Source organism: Agelaius phoeniceus, chromosome 5 (assembly GCF_051311805.1).
Source record: "Agelaius phoeniceus isolate bAgePho1 chromosome 5, bAgePho1.hap1, whole genome shotgun sequence".
NCBI lineage: Eukaryota > Metazoa > Chordata > Aves > Passeriformes > Icteridae > Agelaius > Agelaius phoeniceus.
The window spans coordinates 1,588,800-1,608,545 of record NC_135269.1 but is presented as its reverse complement, the minus strand read 5'-3'; the positions used below and the strand labels follow the sequence as shown (position 1 = coordinate 1,608,545).

General features: G+C 39.5%; 1 protein-coding gene across 2 annotated transcripts; it reads right to left on the bottom strand.

The window, feature by feature from the left end:
• Positions 1–432: 432 nt before the first annotated feature.
• LOC129119391 (solute carrier organic anion transporter family member 1C1-like) lies at positions 433–19,604 on the bottom strand. 2 transcript variants are annotated; one of them, XM_054631385.2, is made up of 15 exons: positions 19,313–19,604; positions 17,021–17,153; positions 15,637–15,778; positions 15,408–15,540; positions 14,432–14,559; positions 14,072–14,218; positions 11,816–11,914; positions 10,545–10,781; positions 9,191–9,355; positions 7,691–7,886; positions 5,818–5,983; positions 4,855–5,036; positions 3,421–3,485; positions 2,123–2,240; positions 433–1,389 (listed from the first exon to the last, which is right to left on the bottom strand). In XM_054631385.2, exons 2-15 carry the CDS (start codon positions 17,129–17,131, stop codon positions 1,167–1,169), a joined length of 2,112 nt encoding a protein of 703 aa, XP_054487360.2. In that variant the 5' UTR covers positions 17,132–17,153; positions 19,313–19,604; the 3' UTR covers positions 433–1,166. The 2 variants fall into 2 exon arrangements, with proteins under 2 accessions (XP_054487360.2, XP_077034215.1); XM_077178100.1 differs by lacking the exon at positions 19,313–19,604 and having other exon boundaries at positions 15,637–15,738; positions 17,021–17,143.
• Positions 19,605–19,746: the final 142 nt, after the last annotated feature.

Genomic DNA, 19,746 nt, shown 5'->3' with positions numbered 1-19,746 from the left:
GTTTCCTAGATTTAGGTTTCTGTACAGCACTGCAGGAAGAAGAAAATAAAGCAAAATTGTCAGCATAACCACAAAATGTGTGTGGTGATGGAGACAAAATCTACAGTGATCTTCCTAAGTAGGTTTGATCCTATTGCAAAGGTACTTCCTGAGAGCTGTCAACAAAAAAATCACACTAATAATATTTTTAGAGATTTCTTTCCTCTTTTAATAACTGTTGGGATCGTCCTTTAATAAAGCTTTTATCTGGACAAGGCTGCCTGTGGAAAGCTGTGAATTTTCAAGTATTCAGTGTTTCAAGGTTTACTGAAGGCTCCTTAAACAAGGAAGGAAATTTATATATATGTGGTACAAATACAGCGGTCCTTTGGATAAAAATGCCCTCCCTTCCCTCCACACAAACACCAAAAAAAACCCCAAATCAAACAAACCTTAACACCTATCACTTTATTGCATCAGTTCAGAGTAATCTTTCTCAAACCCATTACTGAGATGTGCTGCAAAAATGAATACACACTTTCTTCATTTGCTCTCCACTTTGACTGTTGAACACATTTTGCTTCAAGACTTCATTTGCAAACTTCATTTCCTCTCCACTTTGACTATTTTTCAAGCCAAATCCCAGAGCTGCAGTGCAGTTTGAGTTCTGAGGGTGCTCAGTGACAGCCCTGGGGTCTCACCTGGCCATGGCTCAGGGGACCAAGCCTGGAACAATGAGTTCAGTTCATGAAAGGCCATCAGAGAAGCCCAAGTGAAACTTGATTGTCCATGTAGAGCTGTAGGACTAAATACAGAGCAAGAGGATTTGAAAATAAAGTCAGTGAAAAATCTCAAAGCAGCTTATTGTGGATTTCTTCTTCTTAATTTTTCAATCATAATCAAATTTATGACAAAATTGCAAAATTTTGGCTTGTCCTACTGTTGGTCTAGAGAAGGACTGAGAGCAAGAGGATGGGAGAGTTCCCCAAAATTTTGAACACCTTTTCCCCTTATTGTTGTTTCAGATGAGGAAAGGAAGAAGATAGGGTAAAGCAAATAAAAGCCAATGATCAAAGACAGTTTTTGAACTCCAAAAATGTAAACTACTTGTTGAAGTCTAATTAGACCCCTTTTGTGCTCAGAAAAACAGGAGCACAGGCAAAGTTACAAAAGACCTTGAGGTTTTTTTACATATAAGTTTCCTCGCTCTCCTCTGAGGTTCTTGAACCAGGAAGAATTTCTCTCTTGTTGGCAGTTTCTGGTTCTTTGCTGGTGGATCTTTCTGCATTTTTAATATCTGTCATCTCTTTGCCATCCGGTTTGAAGCGTTTGATAATTAAAACAGAGAGTACTATGTACAAGAGACAGCATCCCGCCCGTAGTCCTGCAATGAGGCCAAGATATACATTCCTGGGGAAATAAAAGGGACAAAATGCATTTATATTAATAAAACTTTCCAATTCTGTATGGAACCAAGTAGGATATAAAGAGCAGTTTGACAAAACCATCTATTCTCAGCTAGGTATTGCTTCACATTTGAAAATAAGAAACAACAGGCAGAAAGTAAACGACCTTGTGATATTTAGCCCCAGACAGGCTCTAATCAGGTCTCAGACTCACAGCAGAAATGTCTGGAGTGTGCTGCCATCCAGCAGACTCTATTTTAGGGCTGACAAAAGAGGAGCTGCACCTGCTGGGCCTTTTTGCCTGTTGTCCCTGTCCTTCCCCAGCACAGTCAGTGCTCCTGGCCACAGCTCCCCAGTCACTTCTATCCTCCCTCCAAGGGGATTTTGTGAGATTTCTTATACAATAAGAAGGAAGTAAATGAGGGATGAGGGAGAGAATCTGCAGAGCTACACACATTTCCACAGTTTTTCAGCACCCCACAAAGCCAAAGTGTCACAGTGTTACTCAGTGCATTTATTTCATTATTCAGTGCAGACTACAACCAAAGAACCAATTCTAATGACTTCAGGCAGTACCCTGCAATTTTAGATGTCAGACTGAATAAAAATTATTTGGTTTATTTATCTATTAAGGTCTAGTAAGAAAGAGTGGTGCTGTCAGACCCTAATCAGACAGCAGGCATGAGGAAAGTCCACCCTGGTTACTGCTCCCAGATGGCCAAACCCCAGAGGATTACCTGAACTCTTTTGTGTCGTACACTCTGCAGGACCCTGATCCCCCACAGCTTTTTGTCCCCCATTTCAAGCAGGTCTCATCTATCAAGGCACCAAAATAAATAGGGGCTGGGAGTCCTCCTGCAAAGAAAATTCTCATTACATGATCTCAAACATGGAGATCCCCTTATTTAACATCATGTAAAGAAATGAGGAAGTCAATCTCCAGGTTTTTTAATTATGCCTGTATAGAATGGGACTAAACATCCAGTTCCAGCTTTGAGATGACAAGATTTACTTAAGTAAAAGTACTTAAAGGGAGTTGAAACAATGAACTTAAAACAATAGCTTAATAATATACAGCAAGGGAAATATTAGCAATTCCCTTTAATGGTATTTTTATTAGAAGTTTAACTTCCTTTGTTTAAAGAAATAATATAACCAACATTTCGTTTGCAATCCCTGGTGTGGAATTACATGCCATGACATATGAATATTTATGTATATTGATGTCTATATTCAGGTCTTGCTGTTAAAAGGGGATTAGTGCAGTGCAAAGGGATGAAATTAAGCACTTGCTCCACAGAAACTGGCTAATAAGTGTATTATTTATGTAGTACTGGAAGAATTTCTTTTAGACAGACAATTATGTTTTAATAGCATCAGTATGAGGGAGATTATGCAATTTTCTGAAGTTAACTGTCCTATCAAAGTAGAAGATTGATTCTCTGCAAAATATGGACATTGAAAAAGAGATCCAAATAAATGACTGCTTGGGCTTTCCTGAAAGGCAGTTTTCAAAATCAGCAAACAAGGGAAGATGAGGAGAGGTTCATTTGAGGCAGGGCAGATTATGTATCTGAATAATTAAATGATTTTTTATTGCAGATAAACTCAAGAAACAAAAAAAATTGGCAAAGTACATGGGAACTTTAAGGGAATAATGGTCAGCAAAAGGGAGGATGGGTGTTAGGACTATGCAGACTGATCAAGCTCAGGTACTTGTGTCCACAATAAAAAAAAGAGAAACTCAAAAGTAAAATGAAATTTCCTTCCTTTGTCTCATTTATTTTCAGTGTAGAGAGAAAATCTGAAGAGATAATCATAATATGTGAATACATAATAATAATATGTAAATACCAGGAAATATGTAGTAAGCTCCTCCAAACATTTTGAAATGCATAGTCTGCTTACAAAGAACAATTTTGGAAAATTTCTTTTTTTTTTCTCTGGAGCAAGGGCACTGCAATGGCTACCTCTGGTCTCCCTCTTTGGCTTCTTTGTCTACCCACTTGAAAACCCCAAAGAAATTCAATCTTACCTAGTACTCTACCACCCAAAGCTTCTATCCCAACAGCAAAGGATTTCAGGTCCGGCGAAACAGATCTGGAAAAGAAACAAAAAGAGTGTTGAGGAGCAGAGAAATAGATCTGCAGCCATGCTGAGAACACCTGCCCTTGCCTCACTGCAGCAGTGCTGTGGCTTACCCAGCACAGCCCCCTGGAACCCTGACTGAAAACATCCACCAAGTTAAAAATCACATGTAGAGTCTCCTTCCACAGAACAACACCCACTGAATTAAATGCAAGAATCTACAGAAACTCATCTTGAACCAAAGTTCAGGTTGTGAATACTTCTGGGAGATGATGCACAGGGATATGAAAGTGAACCCACCAAAAGAAGGCAGTTCAGGCCCATAAATTAGGCTCAAGCCCGGCTTTATTCACTGTGCAGTGATGACCAGAGGGAACAAGGGTGTGCAGTCCTTGTTGACTTAACCACCTCTGCCTCGAGCATTTTACAGAGAGACAGCAAATGTGAGTGACCTGGCTGTAGAAACATCTCATTGCTACCAGTGGAAAGCAGCCTGTGAGCATCAGGTGAGCTGGAGAATTGACAAAACCCAGGGGGGAGCACTGAGCTGGCACAGGGGCGGGAGGGAGCCTGGCTGCGCCCAGCCTGCCCTGCTCTGCAGTTTGTACGCCGTGCTGTCTCTTCAGCAGCACCACCCAAGGCTTCTCACCACACAAATTAGGGCTCTGAAAACTGGCCAACAATTTTTATGCACACCTGTCCATAACCCAGGTGTGCCCTGCACTTAGAAGGAACTCAGCACTACAGGAAATCAGCAGCTTAGCCAAGTTATTTAGTCATGTACAGTGACATTGTGATTCACCCATGAGCAGGAGGAGAAAGACACTTTCATGTGACAGGCACAAAACATTGTCTTTTCTTCTGAATGTAAAATGCTTTCCAACTGAAGGAATGAAAATTTTAAAAAATATTCCTGCTATAATTCTGTGCCTATCAGCTGACCAAAAAAATGTGAGTATCAGACTTCTCCCAACACAGAAGATATTGTGAGGCCACAAGGCTTAACAAAGGTACCTGTTTTTCTCTGAGTAATGTGAACAGCACTGGCTATGGCTTAGCAATGCATCTCATTTCAAGTCCAATGCTCTGGTAAAAACATCCCTATCACTGGAATTGAAACCCAGCATTCAGGATCAGCATAATGCCCCCCCCTTTCATCACCAAAGTATCCACTCCAAAGTATCAAACGAGAATTAAATTTCTGGACAGATATTTTGCTCTGCCTCTGAAAAGAGTTGGATTTCAGAGCACAGGTAAATAAATCCTCAGGGGCACAATTTGATCCACATGCCATTCCTCACAGCAGGAATGAAATAGTAGGTAGCATTTTCTATTTCTCTTTCCCCAAGCTTTATGGTCAAGGTAAGGTAAAGTATTTCACCTAAACATAATCATGTACGTAGGAGTGCCTCCTAAGGCTAAAATAAATGCACATGCAGTCTGTAATGCTAAAAAATAGGGAAAGGCTTTGGCGCAGCTTTCTCTTTGGCATTGTCCCAAAACTGCAGAGGAATTGCCAAGCCCGAGCCCTTGTACTTCCACACAGCTGCAGTTGTGAAACACCTGAAAAGAGAAGATGAGAAGAAGAATTTATATATTCAGAATTCAGCATCAATAAACAACTATTTAATTAGCTAGATTTTTCACTCCCCACACCAGCCAGGCTGTTGTTGATGCTGAAAAATCCTCTGTAATCATCTCTGCAGACTGATGGCCAGGTCACTGATATGCTCCAGCCTCTCTGAGCTGCTCCAGAGACACAAAGCAGATGGAGTTCTAGTTTCAGCCGTGCCACTGCTGAAACACAAGGTGCTCTGTGTGGGTTTAAAGTGGATCAAAGCTAAAAAAATCAGATGTGAACTGCTATCCAGCCATTCTGCTCAGGTATCCCATGAAGAATATGTGTAACAACAACAAGAAAAAATAGAGGTGTGGACCAAATATGCATCATGCACATAGGTCATTATGTGCTTAAACAGCATTTGGATTGATAATGGGCTTTGAAGTCAGCAGGACACATAGGTTTGGAGGCAAATTTTCCTGAAGTGAAGCCAGACAATATTGATGGGATGTTTAAATACAAGCCTGATAATGCTGCTTGTCTTTTTCAGTATTGTCAGTGAAGACAATTCTGCTTCTGCCAGAAGATACAAGCATTTGCACACTCTTCTGCAAGCATGGTGTTTTTAACAGTCTTGCTCAGGCAGGATTATTTGAATTTCAGGAAATGGCTTTGCTGCTGATAAAAATATCTTCCCTATATCTAGTCTAAAGCCGCCCTCTTTTAACTCAGAACCCTTGCTCCTTGTCCTATTGCAGAGTCATCTATCCCCTGGATATTTACCATATTTTTCCCTGTCCCAGATGATGATTTGCACCCTGCAAAGCAGGCTGTCATGTATGTGATGCCATCGTCCCCGCAGACAGGGTCCCACTGGTCCAGCTTGCAGCTGCACTCAGCATTACAGCTGGCCACGTAGATGTGCTTGCTGGAGGAAAGGTGCTTCATTCTGGAGGACAACAGGAGGAAATTAAGGAATTATTTAGTGGAATTATATATTAAAAAAAATTTATATATTAAGGAGTAGGCAGGAAAAACATGGAGAAAGTGCATTAATCAAAATAAACAGGTATCTCCACTGTGAAGTTGTCATATCGACACTAAGGTGATTTCAGCTAAAATAAAGTTCTCTTGGGATTTTTCATCAAGCAATAACATTTCTATGGATTGCCACTGAAAAGGCATGGAAATGAAAAGGCTGGGTGGGAATATGTGGCATTAATTTTGCATTTGAAAGCTCACCCTAAGAAAAAGAAAATCATACCTAGAATAGAGATTCTACATGGCCCAAGGAAAAACTATCATTTCCTCAGCAGTAGGGTATCATACCATATCCAAGTGATAGACGTAGGGTGTGAAAGTACAGAAAAAAATAAATCAAAACAGCAATTGACATTTTTTCACTGGTTCCAGGTCACGGTACCAGGACACTCTGAGCACATGTCAGCAGTGCTCACTTTCCAGAAAGAAAATGTTAGGAGCATACCAGCGACAAATCATCCTTGCTGTGAGGTCAGATATAAGGTAAAAATGTTCAAAATTTGACTTTTTTTCCTCCTTCTCCCTTCCCTCAGCCAAGAGCACACATTATGTAGGCTACATTTCCCCTAAGTCTCTTAGAAGGGAAGATCACTGAGGGATTTAGCCCTCATTAGGCTGTTGCTTGTCTTCAAAATACAAATTGTTAAATAGGTAAAAAACTAAGTGGGTCACTTAAGCAGAAACACCTCTGGCATGTGCCAAATTCTCCAGACTCAGTTCTCCTGGAGAAACTCTAAATGCTCTTTATATATATATATTCTCTCACGCTGTTGATGCTTTTTTTAATTCACTCTGTGGCATCAGATGTTGCACTCAACCAGGTCATAAAATCTATAAACATATACAGATTATATTTCTATAGCATATTTATTTATTTTCATATAATGTAAACAAAAAACAACTTCTACTTAATCATATTAGTCAATTATACAAGAGTCCTACATTTCCCACAACACCTTAAATTGAAGCTTTGAAATAGAAGAAAGAAATTTAATTTGACCTGAATAACAAAAAAATATAAAACACCTGAACTGTAACCAATCACAAATGCTAAGAAATGGAAACAAAAAAAGCAAAAAACCCAAAAAACACCAATCAAAAAGTATATACTTATTTGTTTATAAAATCTATAAAAATATATAATGTAAAGAATAAACCAAAAAAATAAAAAAAATTTAAAAGCATGTACTTAATATTTTATAGAATCTATAAAAATATATATATAATGTAAACAATAACAGACTTCTACTTAATCATATGAGTCAATTATACAAGAGTCCTACATTTCCCACAATACCTTAAACTAAAGCTTTGAAATAGAATATAGAAATTCAATTTGCCTGTAATAAATGTCATCTTTTTAAGCAATTTGCCAGAATATGTAGGTATATTGTCAGAAACAGATAAATTTAGGAAAAAGAAAATTTAGGGAAAAAGAAATGTTCGGTTTAAACAAATTCAGAAAATAAAATTGGTATATTTTCCCCATCCCCAGCTTTAGGCATGACTTCAGGCTGACAGTTGTGTCTCAAAACCTTGGCTTTTTTCCTGTGCACCCCCCCAAAGCAGCAGCTGTGACAAGTGACCCTGGCAGCCCGAGGTGAGGGGTACGAACCCAGGGTAGGGCGCTGTCAGCCCGGCCACCTGCAGCACCTCACAGCTGCACGTGAAGTACAGGAGGTTCACCAAATATGCCACCATGAAGGTGATGCAGGCAAACTTGGCCATTTCAGTTATGTGAAGCTTGAATTTCTTGATCAGGAAGCCTCCTAGAAACATGCCCAGGATTGTGACAGGTAGAAGTATCACACCTGCAAAGAGACAGTAAAAAAAAATGTTAACTGCTCTCACTTGCACTGGCTCTACATTTCTAAAATAAATAGATATATTTCATTCTATTTCTAGAATAAATAGGTATCAGATACCTATTTTTGGGCTGATTCTTTGAGGTTCTATATTATCTTCTGGTAATTTAACATCCCCATTTTCTTTGCAAATCATATTATGACTTTAGAAAGTTCAATAATAATTTGTGCTATATTGTTTGTATGTAGATATAAAAAAACCTGTACAGGTGCCTGTTAGAAGCTGGAGTAAATTTCTTAGCTCATACACACTTCATATGAAATAAAACATAAAACTTTATGAAAGCTACAAAAAAGTCTCCAAAACGGAACATAAAAGGAAGTTACATCTGGTTCTGCACTGGATTCCATTTTGACCTGAGAGTGAATAATGAGATTATTTGCATTTAGATTTAATCTGTTCAGTATTTCACAAACACCAGCCCTTACTTGCTAAACAAAGAGGTTTGACAAGGTGTTACTGGCAGGGGTTTGCCTTTCTCTGCTTTTACTGTTGATTAGTTTTCTTGGTCATTTCTGCCAAATTTTCTAAGCACTCAGGAAAAAAAAGATAGGAAAAAGAAAGTTCTCCCCACATTTGAGGCTGACTAAGGCATTATGTCTTCAGATTAAAGTAATTCAATATCAGTTCTACAATGACCTCACATAGCCTGGTTTTCCTTTCAGATTATGAGACCATATCAATCACTGTAAGATTAATATAATTTCAGCGGTCTTTTTTTGTAGGACACTATTAAGTACTTATTTCTGAAGGAACTGGCAAATAGAAAAACAGCCTTGAAATTAAGGAAGTGACTCAAACTTTTATATTTTGGTTTCTTATTGCTTATAAAATTTGGATTTGTAATCAAAAGGAAAGAAGATTTATACCAATATGTTACTCTGAAAAGAAAAAAAATCACATATTTCATTAAACATTTTAAAATTTCTTTTCTATTAGTTTTTACTAAGTTGCAGCTGATGTCTGATGTGTGGTTTTTACTCATGAAAACAGACACAGCCTAAATCTCACTATGAAAAAACCTTCCACCCAGTTTTAATAATCCTCTAGCTCAGTGAATTAGGAGCACTAGGAAAATTAACACTAAAATTAACATCCATTTTCAAAATACAGTAAGAAAATTAGGAAACCACTACATGCTTTCTTTTTAACCAAAAAAAGTTCACATAAACTCCTTCTAAAACAGAATGCAAGATAATAAATAAAAGCTTCCTTTTCGACACTGGAATTTGAGAAGTCAGGTACCTACCAATTAAGAAGATGGCTTTTGCCACTGACACATTAAATTGCTGCTCCATAAACTTTGTCTCATAGGTTATTATCCCAACAAGGGAGTTGTACTGCAGAATGGTGAGGAAGATGAACACCACAAAAATTGGATTTCCAAACAGCTTCCTGAGTGCTGGCAAGAAATCTGCAATGGAGAGCAAATACTGTACACCCTGCTAAACGCAGAGAGGAGTTGTTTTGGCATCCTTTAGATAGTGAAATTAACTTGGATTTAATTGCTGGCTGCCTTGCAGGTTATAATTCTGTGCTTATCACAGCACCTGGTTGCTCAAGTGAGAGTTCTCATTACCAACATGTGCCTGGTGTGAAAGGAGGAGCAGCACAGAGGATGCTGAGCTGGGAATTAGCATCCTGGATTATTTTATTATATGATTATGTGTGTGGCACAGGGCTCCTCACTCACAGCACACCTCCTCAATGCCTGCACAGAGCATCAACACCCTCCACCAAGAGTAAAATGTGGTTCCCAAGGCAGGAGCCTTCACCAACCACACAAGGACCCCACAAGAGGGTGATGTTTAGAAATCAGAAGCACCTGGCCCCAAAAAAAGGCTGGAATCATTCCTGGGACCCTTGGTTAGAATATTAAAATCCATTAAAACATAGTGAACATAAACATCTGCATTTAGACTGTAGTCTGGCTCTTGGCACAGCTGCCTAAAACACATCTGTTGTAGGTGTGCACATATATACAAACAAAACCTTGGGTCTAATAATAAAAATATAAAAATATAAAAATATAAAAATATAAAAATATAAAAATATAAAAATATAAAAACATAAAAATATAAAAATATAAAAATAAAAGCAATGGATGGTTGGATCTGGTGGTTACTATGTGAGATGAATTCAGCTTCCCTGAGCTCAAACACAGGAGCTACAAATCCAGGGAGTCTCCAACATCTAATGTAGTCATAATGAGCTCCATGTTTCCTTCCCAAACATTTGCCTCAGTTTCCTTGCCAAACACTTGCCAGTCCTAGCTTGCCCACTATGGATTGCTCACCAATGAGGGATGGGATGTTTTCCCCACTCTCTCTTCATAACCATGGGATTGTAGGTGTCATACATCACCTCACAACTACCAACTGAGCATCTCTGGTGCTCAGAAAAACAGCACAGTTTTTTCTCAGCTGTCTGACATCAGAGGAGGACTGAAACTCACCCTTAGCATGTAATTATAATAGCACAAACTGAAGACATTTTTGCCCATAGTTTGCACTGCAGAAACCTGCATTTTGCTGAAGGTTGTGTGAGTCCATGCTCAGCTCACAATGAATCCATGAGACAGAATTGATATGCAAATATTTCACCTTTTACTGCCTCTGAGAACTTTAATTGTGGCTGAGCTGGGGGTTCTATTTTACAGGGCTCTCCTTGAACAGACAAGTGACTAATCTTCCAGTTTTCATTCTCTCCTTCCTTTGGTAAGGAATAGGGCAAAAACCAGAAAGGCAATGAAGCAATGAAGTTGACAGCTCCACAGATAAGCAATCCAAGCCACCAGGCACCAACCCAGCGGCTGTCCTTAGGATTTATGCTGATGGCATCTATAAAATACAGAAAGACATGAAAATAGGGTAAATATTATGCAGAGCGAATAGGGTAAATAATATGCAGATTATTATACATTACTCTATATCCTCATATACATAATCAAAAAACCAGAACAGAGGTTATCAATGTCCCATATTAAGAATTTAAATACAGTTTGTTTTAAATCATAGAATCATAAAATAGTTTATGTTGGAAGAAACTTAAGATCACCTCACTCCAACCTCCCTGCTTTGGGCAGGGATACCTTCCACTATCCCAGGTTGCTCAGAGCCCCATCCCACCTGGCCTTGGACACTTCCAGGGATGGGGAAGCCAGAGCTTCTCTGTGTTTCCTAAGTTGTAAATGACTCATCCCTGGAAGGGAATCAGTCCCATGCAGTCAAAAATAGATGTATACCTTCAGGCCCATGGTGGCATTTCCTTGCCACAATCCTCCAATACTCTCTGGGGGAATGAGCAAAAGGATCTTTACCACAAAAAAACCCAAAAAAAACCAAAAAAAAAAACCACCAACCCTTCCCTTTCTCAATTTCCCAGAGTGCCCTCCTTCTCCATCCCCAAACTCTACAGTTTTTCTCCAAATTTCCTCAATTTTTCCCTGGGATTAGAGACTTTTAAATGATTTGAACAACAGCATGAGTTTAGAGATGAATCTTTGCTGCATGCTTTTTAAGAGAACATACTTTTTGCTAAGTGTTGAAAGTATCCATGATCCTTTCACTGTTCCCTCAACAGGGGGATGGCCCTTTATTCAACCAATCATGTGTTGTCAGCTGCACAGCAAGGGTGTAACAAGTGTGTGTACGTGCATTAAAAAAAAAAAACAGTGGGGGTTTTTCAAGGGCTATTCCAACCGTGCTACAACGCCTGATTTTAAACCCTCAATTTTTGAGCAGGAAAAACTCTCTAGAGAGCCCCTGTTTTTGGGACAGTGAGCTGGGAAGGTGCTTTTTGGCATGGGGGTTCCTACACCCAGACACCTTCTGGCTTGATGTGCCACCCCACAGTGGTGGTCATGGTCCCTCACCGATGTCCACGACGCCGACGTCAACCCAGAGGCTGGCACAGAAGGAGCCCAGCAGGAAGCCCAGCGTTGGCCCAAACATGCCTGAGGATCTCACCAGGCCTGCAGGAGAAGTAAGACAGCAAAAAACTGCATGGCAAGGCAAGCCTTCCTCTCTGAGGGTAAGGAAATGAGAGAGGAAGGAGCAGGGCATTGCGGAATGTCCTGAGGTGCAAGCTGCCCTGACCACAGCTGGGGTGGAGATCAGAGGCTGGGATGCCCCTAGGAGCAAATGAAGGCTGCCAGAAACCCACACTGCATTTTGCTGACCTGATGTGTAAATAAAGCACAATTTGATTTTGGTTACCACGACAAGTAATCAACAAAAAATAAAATAAAATATCGTCTAAATAATTCAATCATAGGTTCTCACACTCCCTCGCCACTTTGTGTTGCTCTGTTGAAATTTAGTTGTGAGCAGGTAACAGGACCAAACTACAACTCAGTCATTTGGATTCCTGAATTCCAGTGCAGAACTGACACCTTGAAGTTGCAGAAGGAATAATTCCATTGGAAAAGAAGGAATTCTTTACCAAATGCCTGTAAGATCTTGCCCACATCCAGCACTGTGCTTTGTAAATCCTATTGTGTTCTACTGCAGAGATTTTCCTCCTCAGAGTGTTGGTTTTGCAAACTCTCTTCTGAATGTTGTGATTGCTCAGTTTATCACCCAGAACTTTTGTAATAAATTGTTACATCTTAACAAATATGCTAAATTTTCTATTCTTCCCATGGCAACTCTAGTATTATTGCTGTCACCACAACTCTACCAAAATTATTTCAGTTCATTCTGTAAAGAAAATGCTGCCTCTGCCTCAAAATAACTTATGTTCTTACTCAACAAAATATTAAAGCACAAAGAAAAAAGGAGAGACAAAGCTGAGATTTCTTGTTCAAGGTAAAACAATGAGATTAATGCTCAAAATTCATCAGCAAGGCTTGACTGACCTTTTTATAATAGGACATTTTTTTAATGTTTGTGCTTTAAAAGAATACTGATTATAAATTGATTCAGCCAGATGATGAAAAATAAGATACAGAAAATAATTAAAGTTAGCCAGGAAAAGAAAGTCCTGTTCTATAGAAAACATTGTTTTAACTTCCACTTTTTTTATAAAGTGGTTCAGTCCACCAAAAGTGACTGAAAACTGCTATTCTGAAAGTAAAAATGAAATATTTTAATAAACTGTTAATTAAATATTTTATTTCTCTGCCGTAAATTAATTTCCATTTTGGTTGAATCCATGTTTACTTTATCTTTTTGATCCCATTTGCCCAGTAGTCCCCAACCTGTCTCAATCTCTCCCACATTAAATTCTGACAAGAAAAAATTCAGCTAAACTTTTTAAAATACCTTTAATCAGAAGCTCAGGGGAGATTACAAATATTTTGTATGACTGCTGAGTGGAATGCTTGTTTTTGACACAATACTTCCATTTTCTTCAACCTGCAGATTTCCTCATTCCCAAATGAAGACATTTGCTATGGCCTTACCCTGTAGCATCACATGCTGAGCTCTTCCTGAAACTGTGTCTTAATGTCTTTCTGACCAGCTCAGTTTCACCAACTTGACTTCAGGCCACACAAACATCCCATGCTAATAAATCAGTTTGCCAACAAATTAATTAGCTTGGGTGTAAGTCTCTCTGTCTTGGGCAATAGGTTATGTGCAGTCAAAACAAGATCAAAACCCCAATTAGAAAGGATTTGTTACAACACCCTGGCAAGGTGTTGTTTATCCCTCAGCAAAGAGTGGCTTTAAAAAGCTTTCAACTGGAAGTGAAATGTGAAATTCAAAAAGCCAGGTAAGAGCCCCTGAAACACATTCACATTGCTGTAGTTAATTGTGACTTCATTAGAGATCCTCATATTAAGGATCATTCCCTTATCTGTGAAATAGTGATTAGGAAGAATTTGGTTCTCTGAAGATGTGGTACTGAAGTTGATATGCCAGATAAGACAGATATGACTTTGTACTTTGGGGAAATGAGTATTTGATTATGCTTCTCTTCATCACAGATACTCCTCTGGGAAAGCAAAAAGGTCATCCTGGAGTTATCCCTAGAAAATAAATATGAGACCTCTTTTGCACTGCTTGGGGTTTTTTGTCTCTGTACAGCTCAAAGTTACCCAGATAATTTTTTTGTTGAGTACTTTCTTGACTATAGAAATGTTAAAGAACAGAATATCTAGCATAAAAATGGCTCATTTGTACATTACCTATGTAAAATGCTGAGTTTTCTTCTTTAGAAAAATCATCAATATATGAAACTCCCAGAGGCATAATTGGTGCTTCCCCAATTCCACGTAGGAGGTTCCCCACCAACACAAAAAGCCACAGATAGGAATTTGTTGTTTTCTCACATCCTGCAGGCCATAAACATTTATATTTCTGTGAACATAATTCTGTCAATGCTTTACAGCAGCAGTAAAATAAGATAAAATATGAGGATTAACAATCATTATAGGGTGGGTTTATATACATCATGGTTTCTAGCAGGGGTTTTACTGCTTTCCAGTAAAAAAGGGTTCACAACAGGGACAAGCTGAAGGGAATCCAGCATCAGAGCTTTATCTTACCGTCATTTATCACTGTGCTGAGTGTTTCTGTAGCATCTGTGGCTGGAGGGCCCTCAGACCCTGGGGAGCAAGCTGACACACTCGTGGAGGAGTTGTCCACACTAACAGTTATTCTTTCATAATTGTAACTGGAAAACAACTGTGTGAAATACAACTGACACATGAAGGACTTTGCTCTGCAGGAAGCGTGTCTGAGCCCTGTTCACATGTGTTCATTCCTGTCTCACACACACAAAGTGCGGCGGAGGCCCATTCCCAGTGCTTTGCTTAAAATCAAATGGGTATCTCCATACCATTCTCAAATGTTCTGATGATTCTAACCCCAATATTTTCCTGAAATAAAGAGCAACAAATCTGCTCCCACAGATCATTCTTTAGGCTGCAGGACAGAGTGAGAGTTCATACACATCTGTGTTTTTCCATAATGGCAACTCTTTCTTACCTTTCTGACAGATGCAAGAATCCCAAAGGATTGGAAAGGTAGGACCTACGTCTGACAATTATGTGTTATAGCTTAAATGTGAACGGGGTATTTAGACATTTAATTCTTCCCAAGTTTAGATTAAAATCTTCAGCATTTTAAAGAGCTTATCATGAATAGCCACCATGAAGAAAGAAACCTTTTCCACCAAGATCTAATTACAGTTCACTTAAATATAAAAAAGGAAACACAGTTTAAAAATTATATTTATATTTATATTTATCTCCATCCCACGTGAAAAATTCAATCCAATTTATCCTTAGTTATGCATAAGTTCTGTAGAAATCTGAGGTTTCTCTCCTGCTTACCTGTAGCAAGAGGTAAACTTTCAGATAGGAAATCAGAAAGCCAATATTTAAAAATCTGCCCATTTTCCTGTCAGAATAGCTGGAAGAAACTACTGCTGCCAGGCTTTTAACTCAGATGTATGCTTTAAAAACCACTTTGTATGATCAGGTTCAATTAGTGCACAACATGAAAAGTCTCCATATTTACCGTCCCATTAGGAACTGAGGCATCACTGACAAAAAAGCTCCTACAGACATGATGAGACACCCAACAGCAATTATTTTTGGCCTATGAACTCTTGGTCCAAGGTAGCTCACCAACACCATCACCATCAAGTTACCTGCATCAACAGGAGAGAGAGCAAGCACAAAAAAATAGGTTTTTTGGGAGTGAAAGAGTACTAAGAAGCACTGATCCACTTTTGAAGTACATATACCTATCTCAAAGCTGCCATCAATAATGCCAACAATTGATGATGAGATTTCAAATCTCCTTTCAATTTGACTGGACATGCTCTTCATGTAGCTTCCAGACAATCCTTTGGCAAAAAAGGAAAAAGCTAGAGCTCCAAGAAATATCTGAAGAGAGAAAATAATTAAGTTTGCAAAGTAACAGTTTTTGCTTTACAGCTGGATGCCTGAGCAACCCCGTCAAGAAGCACAAAAATCCTATGCTTTGCTTTCTAATTCTCTGTGAGAACCTGCCTATTGTTGTCATTAAAACAGATTTTACTTTCTTTTTCAGGGTGGCCTCCAAAACCTCTGCTACTTCAAAGAAAAGGAATATTGATATTGATGGTGTGCATCTTCTAACTTACTAGTACATTGTTTCAGCTGTTTCCTTCCTTAGGAAAAACTTGCAATTTTTCCATAGGAAAAACTTCTTCCTTAGGAAAAACTTGTTGCTTATTTCTGGTATTCATATCTCATACTCATATCTGGTACTTATATCTTATTACCTCTCCTTCTCCTGTTCTAAAACACATTAATAAAAAGATATATCTGCAACTACCACTGTGACTATAGCACACCTCTAAATGAATTGTTAGCAAAATATGACCTCATTTTTCTACTTCTGAGCATATTTAACTTCTGTATGCTTGGAATCACAACCACAGAATAAGAATGGGTTGGGTTGAAAGGGATCTTAAAGGTCATCTTTAGATCATCTTTAACATCATCTTTAGATCACCTTTAGAACTTTAGATCATCTTAAAGATCATCCCCTGCCCTGGGCAGAGACACCTTCTACCAGACCAGGTAGCTCAGAGCCCCATCCAACCTGGCCTTGGACTCTTCCAGGGATGGGGCATCCATAGATTCTGTGGGCAGCCTGTGCCAGGGCCTCACCACCCTCACAATGAATAATTTCTCCCTAATATCCCATCTAAACCCACTCTCTGTCAGTTTGAAGCCATTCCCCCTTGTCAATAGTCTCTCTTCATCTTCCTTGTTGGCTCCTTCAGGTACTGGAGGGCCACAAGGAGGTCAGCCCTGAGCCTTCTCCTCTCCAGCCCCAATTCTCCAGCCTTTCCCTCTGTGTCCCTCCTCTGGGCTGGCTCCAGCAGCTCCCTGTCCTTCTTGTGCTGGGGCCCCAGAGCTGGAGGCAGCTCTGCAGGTAGAGTTTCAGCAGGGCAGGGCAGAACCTCTCCCTCCCCTGCTGCCCAAATCCCTTCCATCCCGCTATGGATGCAGCCCAGGTCATTTTTCCCACCACATATAGCACCAAACAGTGCCATACATAACTGACTGAATTTTGATAGGACTTCAAATGAAAATTCAGTGTTCCAGAGAAAATATGTGGTGAGGGCTCTTCTATACCTTTAGCTTTGAACAGTTATGGCACAGAGTCTTGGCAGGAGCTGCACTGCCGTCACTGTCCTGGAACAGGGATTTTTCTTTAAGCTGGCTAGCAGTGATTGGTCTGTCCATGGTTTTCCTTCTCCAGGTCTTCCTGTTGGAAAAATATTGCTATGTTTAACTATTATTGGCATAAGAATTGCATGTTCCAAAGTTTTTCAGACATACTCAGTGGTGAGACACTGCTTGAGATACCTGCACATTCAATCTTTTCTCATCTTTGAACACTCATTAAAGAGTTCTCAAAGTAACTACTACTGCAACTAATTAAGGACTGATGCACCTGATTTTTGACACCTGCTTTCTAAAAGGCTCCAGGACTTTCTTGAACAGATGGAAAAGTTATAGGTAACTCACTGAAGATTTTTAGAAATCTCTGTGGAAAAGGAAAGTCCCCAGGCAGCTGGAGGCTGGGACAGTTGGTCAGAAAAACATCTTCACCACACTTGAGACAATCCTTTCTGAGATATGCATTTTTGATCACTGTTCCAGAATAAATGGACCTTTGCTGTGATCCAGCAGGCTTCTGCTATTATATTTCTGAGGATTTTCTCAGTGAACACTACCATTCTGTCAGCATTTGAATGAATAACATTATTTATTGGATAAATCTTTGTAGAATCAGACCACAAATGATGACAGAAGAGAAAATAGGGTGAGCAGTAGGAGAGATAAAGATATATTAAGGGGAAAGAGAGCACCAATTAAAAGAAACAAATAATGACCATCTGTAAGCCTACAAGCCTTCACAAGTTCCTGCAGGACAGATGATAAATGTAGATATTTTAATAAGACTGATAAAGTTTTAAATTTAAAAGTTAGCTCTGATTCAAGGAGTCAGCTATGTTGGCTTGTGTAGATTAAGCTGATCAGGGGAAAGCACCTAATACTGAGACATCTGGAATGATAATAAGTTTGAAAAAAAAATTTCCAAGTTTGTCTGTTGGAAAACTGGAGCAACAGTACCAAAATCAACCAGTTAGCTCCTATATACACATATGCACATATATTAAAGGAGTATAGAGTATATCAAGAAATTGGCCTGTAACATTTTCCCCTCAAGACACTGGAATCTCAAACATGCCACACTGTTTCAGCCACATGAGACCTTTCCAGGTTTCCCTCCTGCAGGCCCCTGAGGCCAACTGACCCAAGTGGAGCCCACCTAAGTGTCCTGGGGGATTTTTGACACCGGGGTTGTGGGGATGAGGCAGAGTCCCAGGAAACCCCATAAACATCACTGGGTTCCTCTGAGGAGTGCCTCTCTCCCAGGCAAGATGCCCAGGGCTACCTGGGTTCCCTGGGAAATGCCCACATATGCCAGAAAGGACAACAAGCTTAGAAACCCAACAATCCCCTAGTTCTTCCTAAGCACTGAAATAGGCACAAATGTCTCATAAAAAGATATGAAGCCTCATAAGGACTCTGACTTGATTTTTGTAAATTTTAGTTCCAAATCCTACTCCAGTAGGAGGGGACTGTGAAAAGCAAGCTTGTATATTTCAGACTAAGCCCCATATGAAATTTCTAAAGGGACCTAAGCTACCTCAGACCACCTTCAGCAGCTTCTAAATTTAAAAAAAAAGTTTCAAAAGTAAGCTATAGATAATTAATGCATGGTGAAGTCAGACTTACCACAGTCTTTATAGGATAGGAGCTGAAAGACAGAGTTCTCTAAAGCAAATACATTATTTATATGTATTTTGCTGATGATTAACTTTGTGAAACATCTGACTCTGGTAAATAAAGAGTATCTCAATCAGTGACATGGTTTTCTTTTCAATATTTCAAATTTTAAATATAAAATTTTATTTGTGGTGCCAGACTGATAATCTACCTGAAAATCATAGAAAATGTTAAATTGTAGAAACACTTCTCTTACACCTAATCGAGCAATCACATTTTCCATAACCACTCTATGAGAATCTGAACTTTGGCAAACCAGTGAGTCATTGACACCAGTGGTATTTAAAGTTAAGCAAGAAAAATGATAAAAGATTTAATTAATGAATTAGGGGTAATGGATAGTTTTTCTATGGAGGGATAAAATACGCTGCTCCCGAGGGGAGCGACAGCACTTATCCTTAAAAAAAAGAAAATAATTGAATTTGCAGAATTGTACTTTAAAGCTTTTCAAGTTTAGTGACAACGAGATGTGCAAAAAGGCTGCACTGGGAGCTCACAACTGAACAAACAACCGAGGTAACCAGCAAATGGAAGGGAGCAGGGAGGAGGGACAGAGCAGTCACTTACTTTGTGTCAGAGCGGTGTCAGGCTGGTTCTCTCCCATGCTCCGGGCTCCAGGCTCGGAGCCAGCGCAGCGTCACAGCCAAAGCTGCAAAGCTGTGACACAGCCTGCTCCCACAAGTGGAGCACCTCACCACATGGCTCTTAAACCTTGGATCCTTGGATTTCCTTCTTATGGTGATTGCAAAACTTTCCCCCCAGTCAGCAGTGCCAGAGCTGTGCAGGAGGCAGGTCTGGTGCTGCCACTGCTCTGGCAGCCTACCTGCAGCAGTGCCAGCCTCTCCCGGCTGCTGGAACAACTTGTTTTCTTCACTCTTTCTTTCTTTTTTTTTTCTTTTTTTTTTCTTTTTTTTTTTTTTTTCTGATGTCTAAACGTTGGAGCTGCATCAAGCACCTCTCAAGGGGAAGTCCCTGCCATCCACCCAACGAGCATGGAATGG

What these genes read in the sequence shown, in the direction of transcription:
- LOC129119391 (XM_054631385.2), bottom strand. Translation starts at nt 17,131, where the DNA reads ATGGACAGACCAATCACTGCTAGCCAGCTTAAAGAAAAATCCCTGTTC. An exon ending in TGATGGCAGCTTTGAGATAG is followed by an intron (nt 15,541 to 15,636) that starts GTATATGTACTT and finishes CTGTTGATGCAG; the next exon opens with GTAACTTGATGGTGATGGTG. An exon ending in TTTGGGTGGTAGAGTACTAG is followed by an intron (nt 2,241 to 3,420) that starts GTAAGATTGAAT and finishes TTTTCTTTGCAG; the next exon opens with GAGGACTCCCAGCCCCTATT.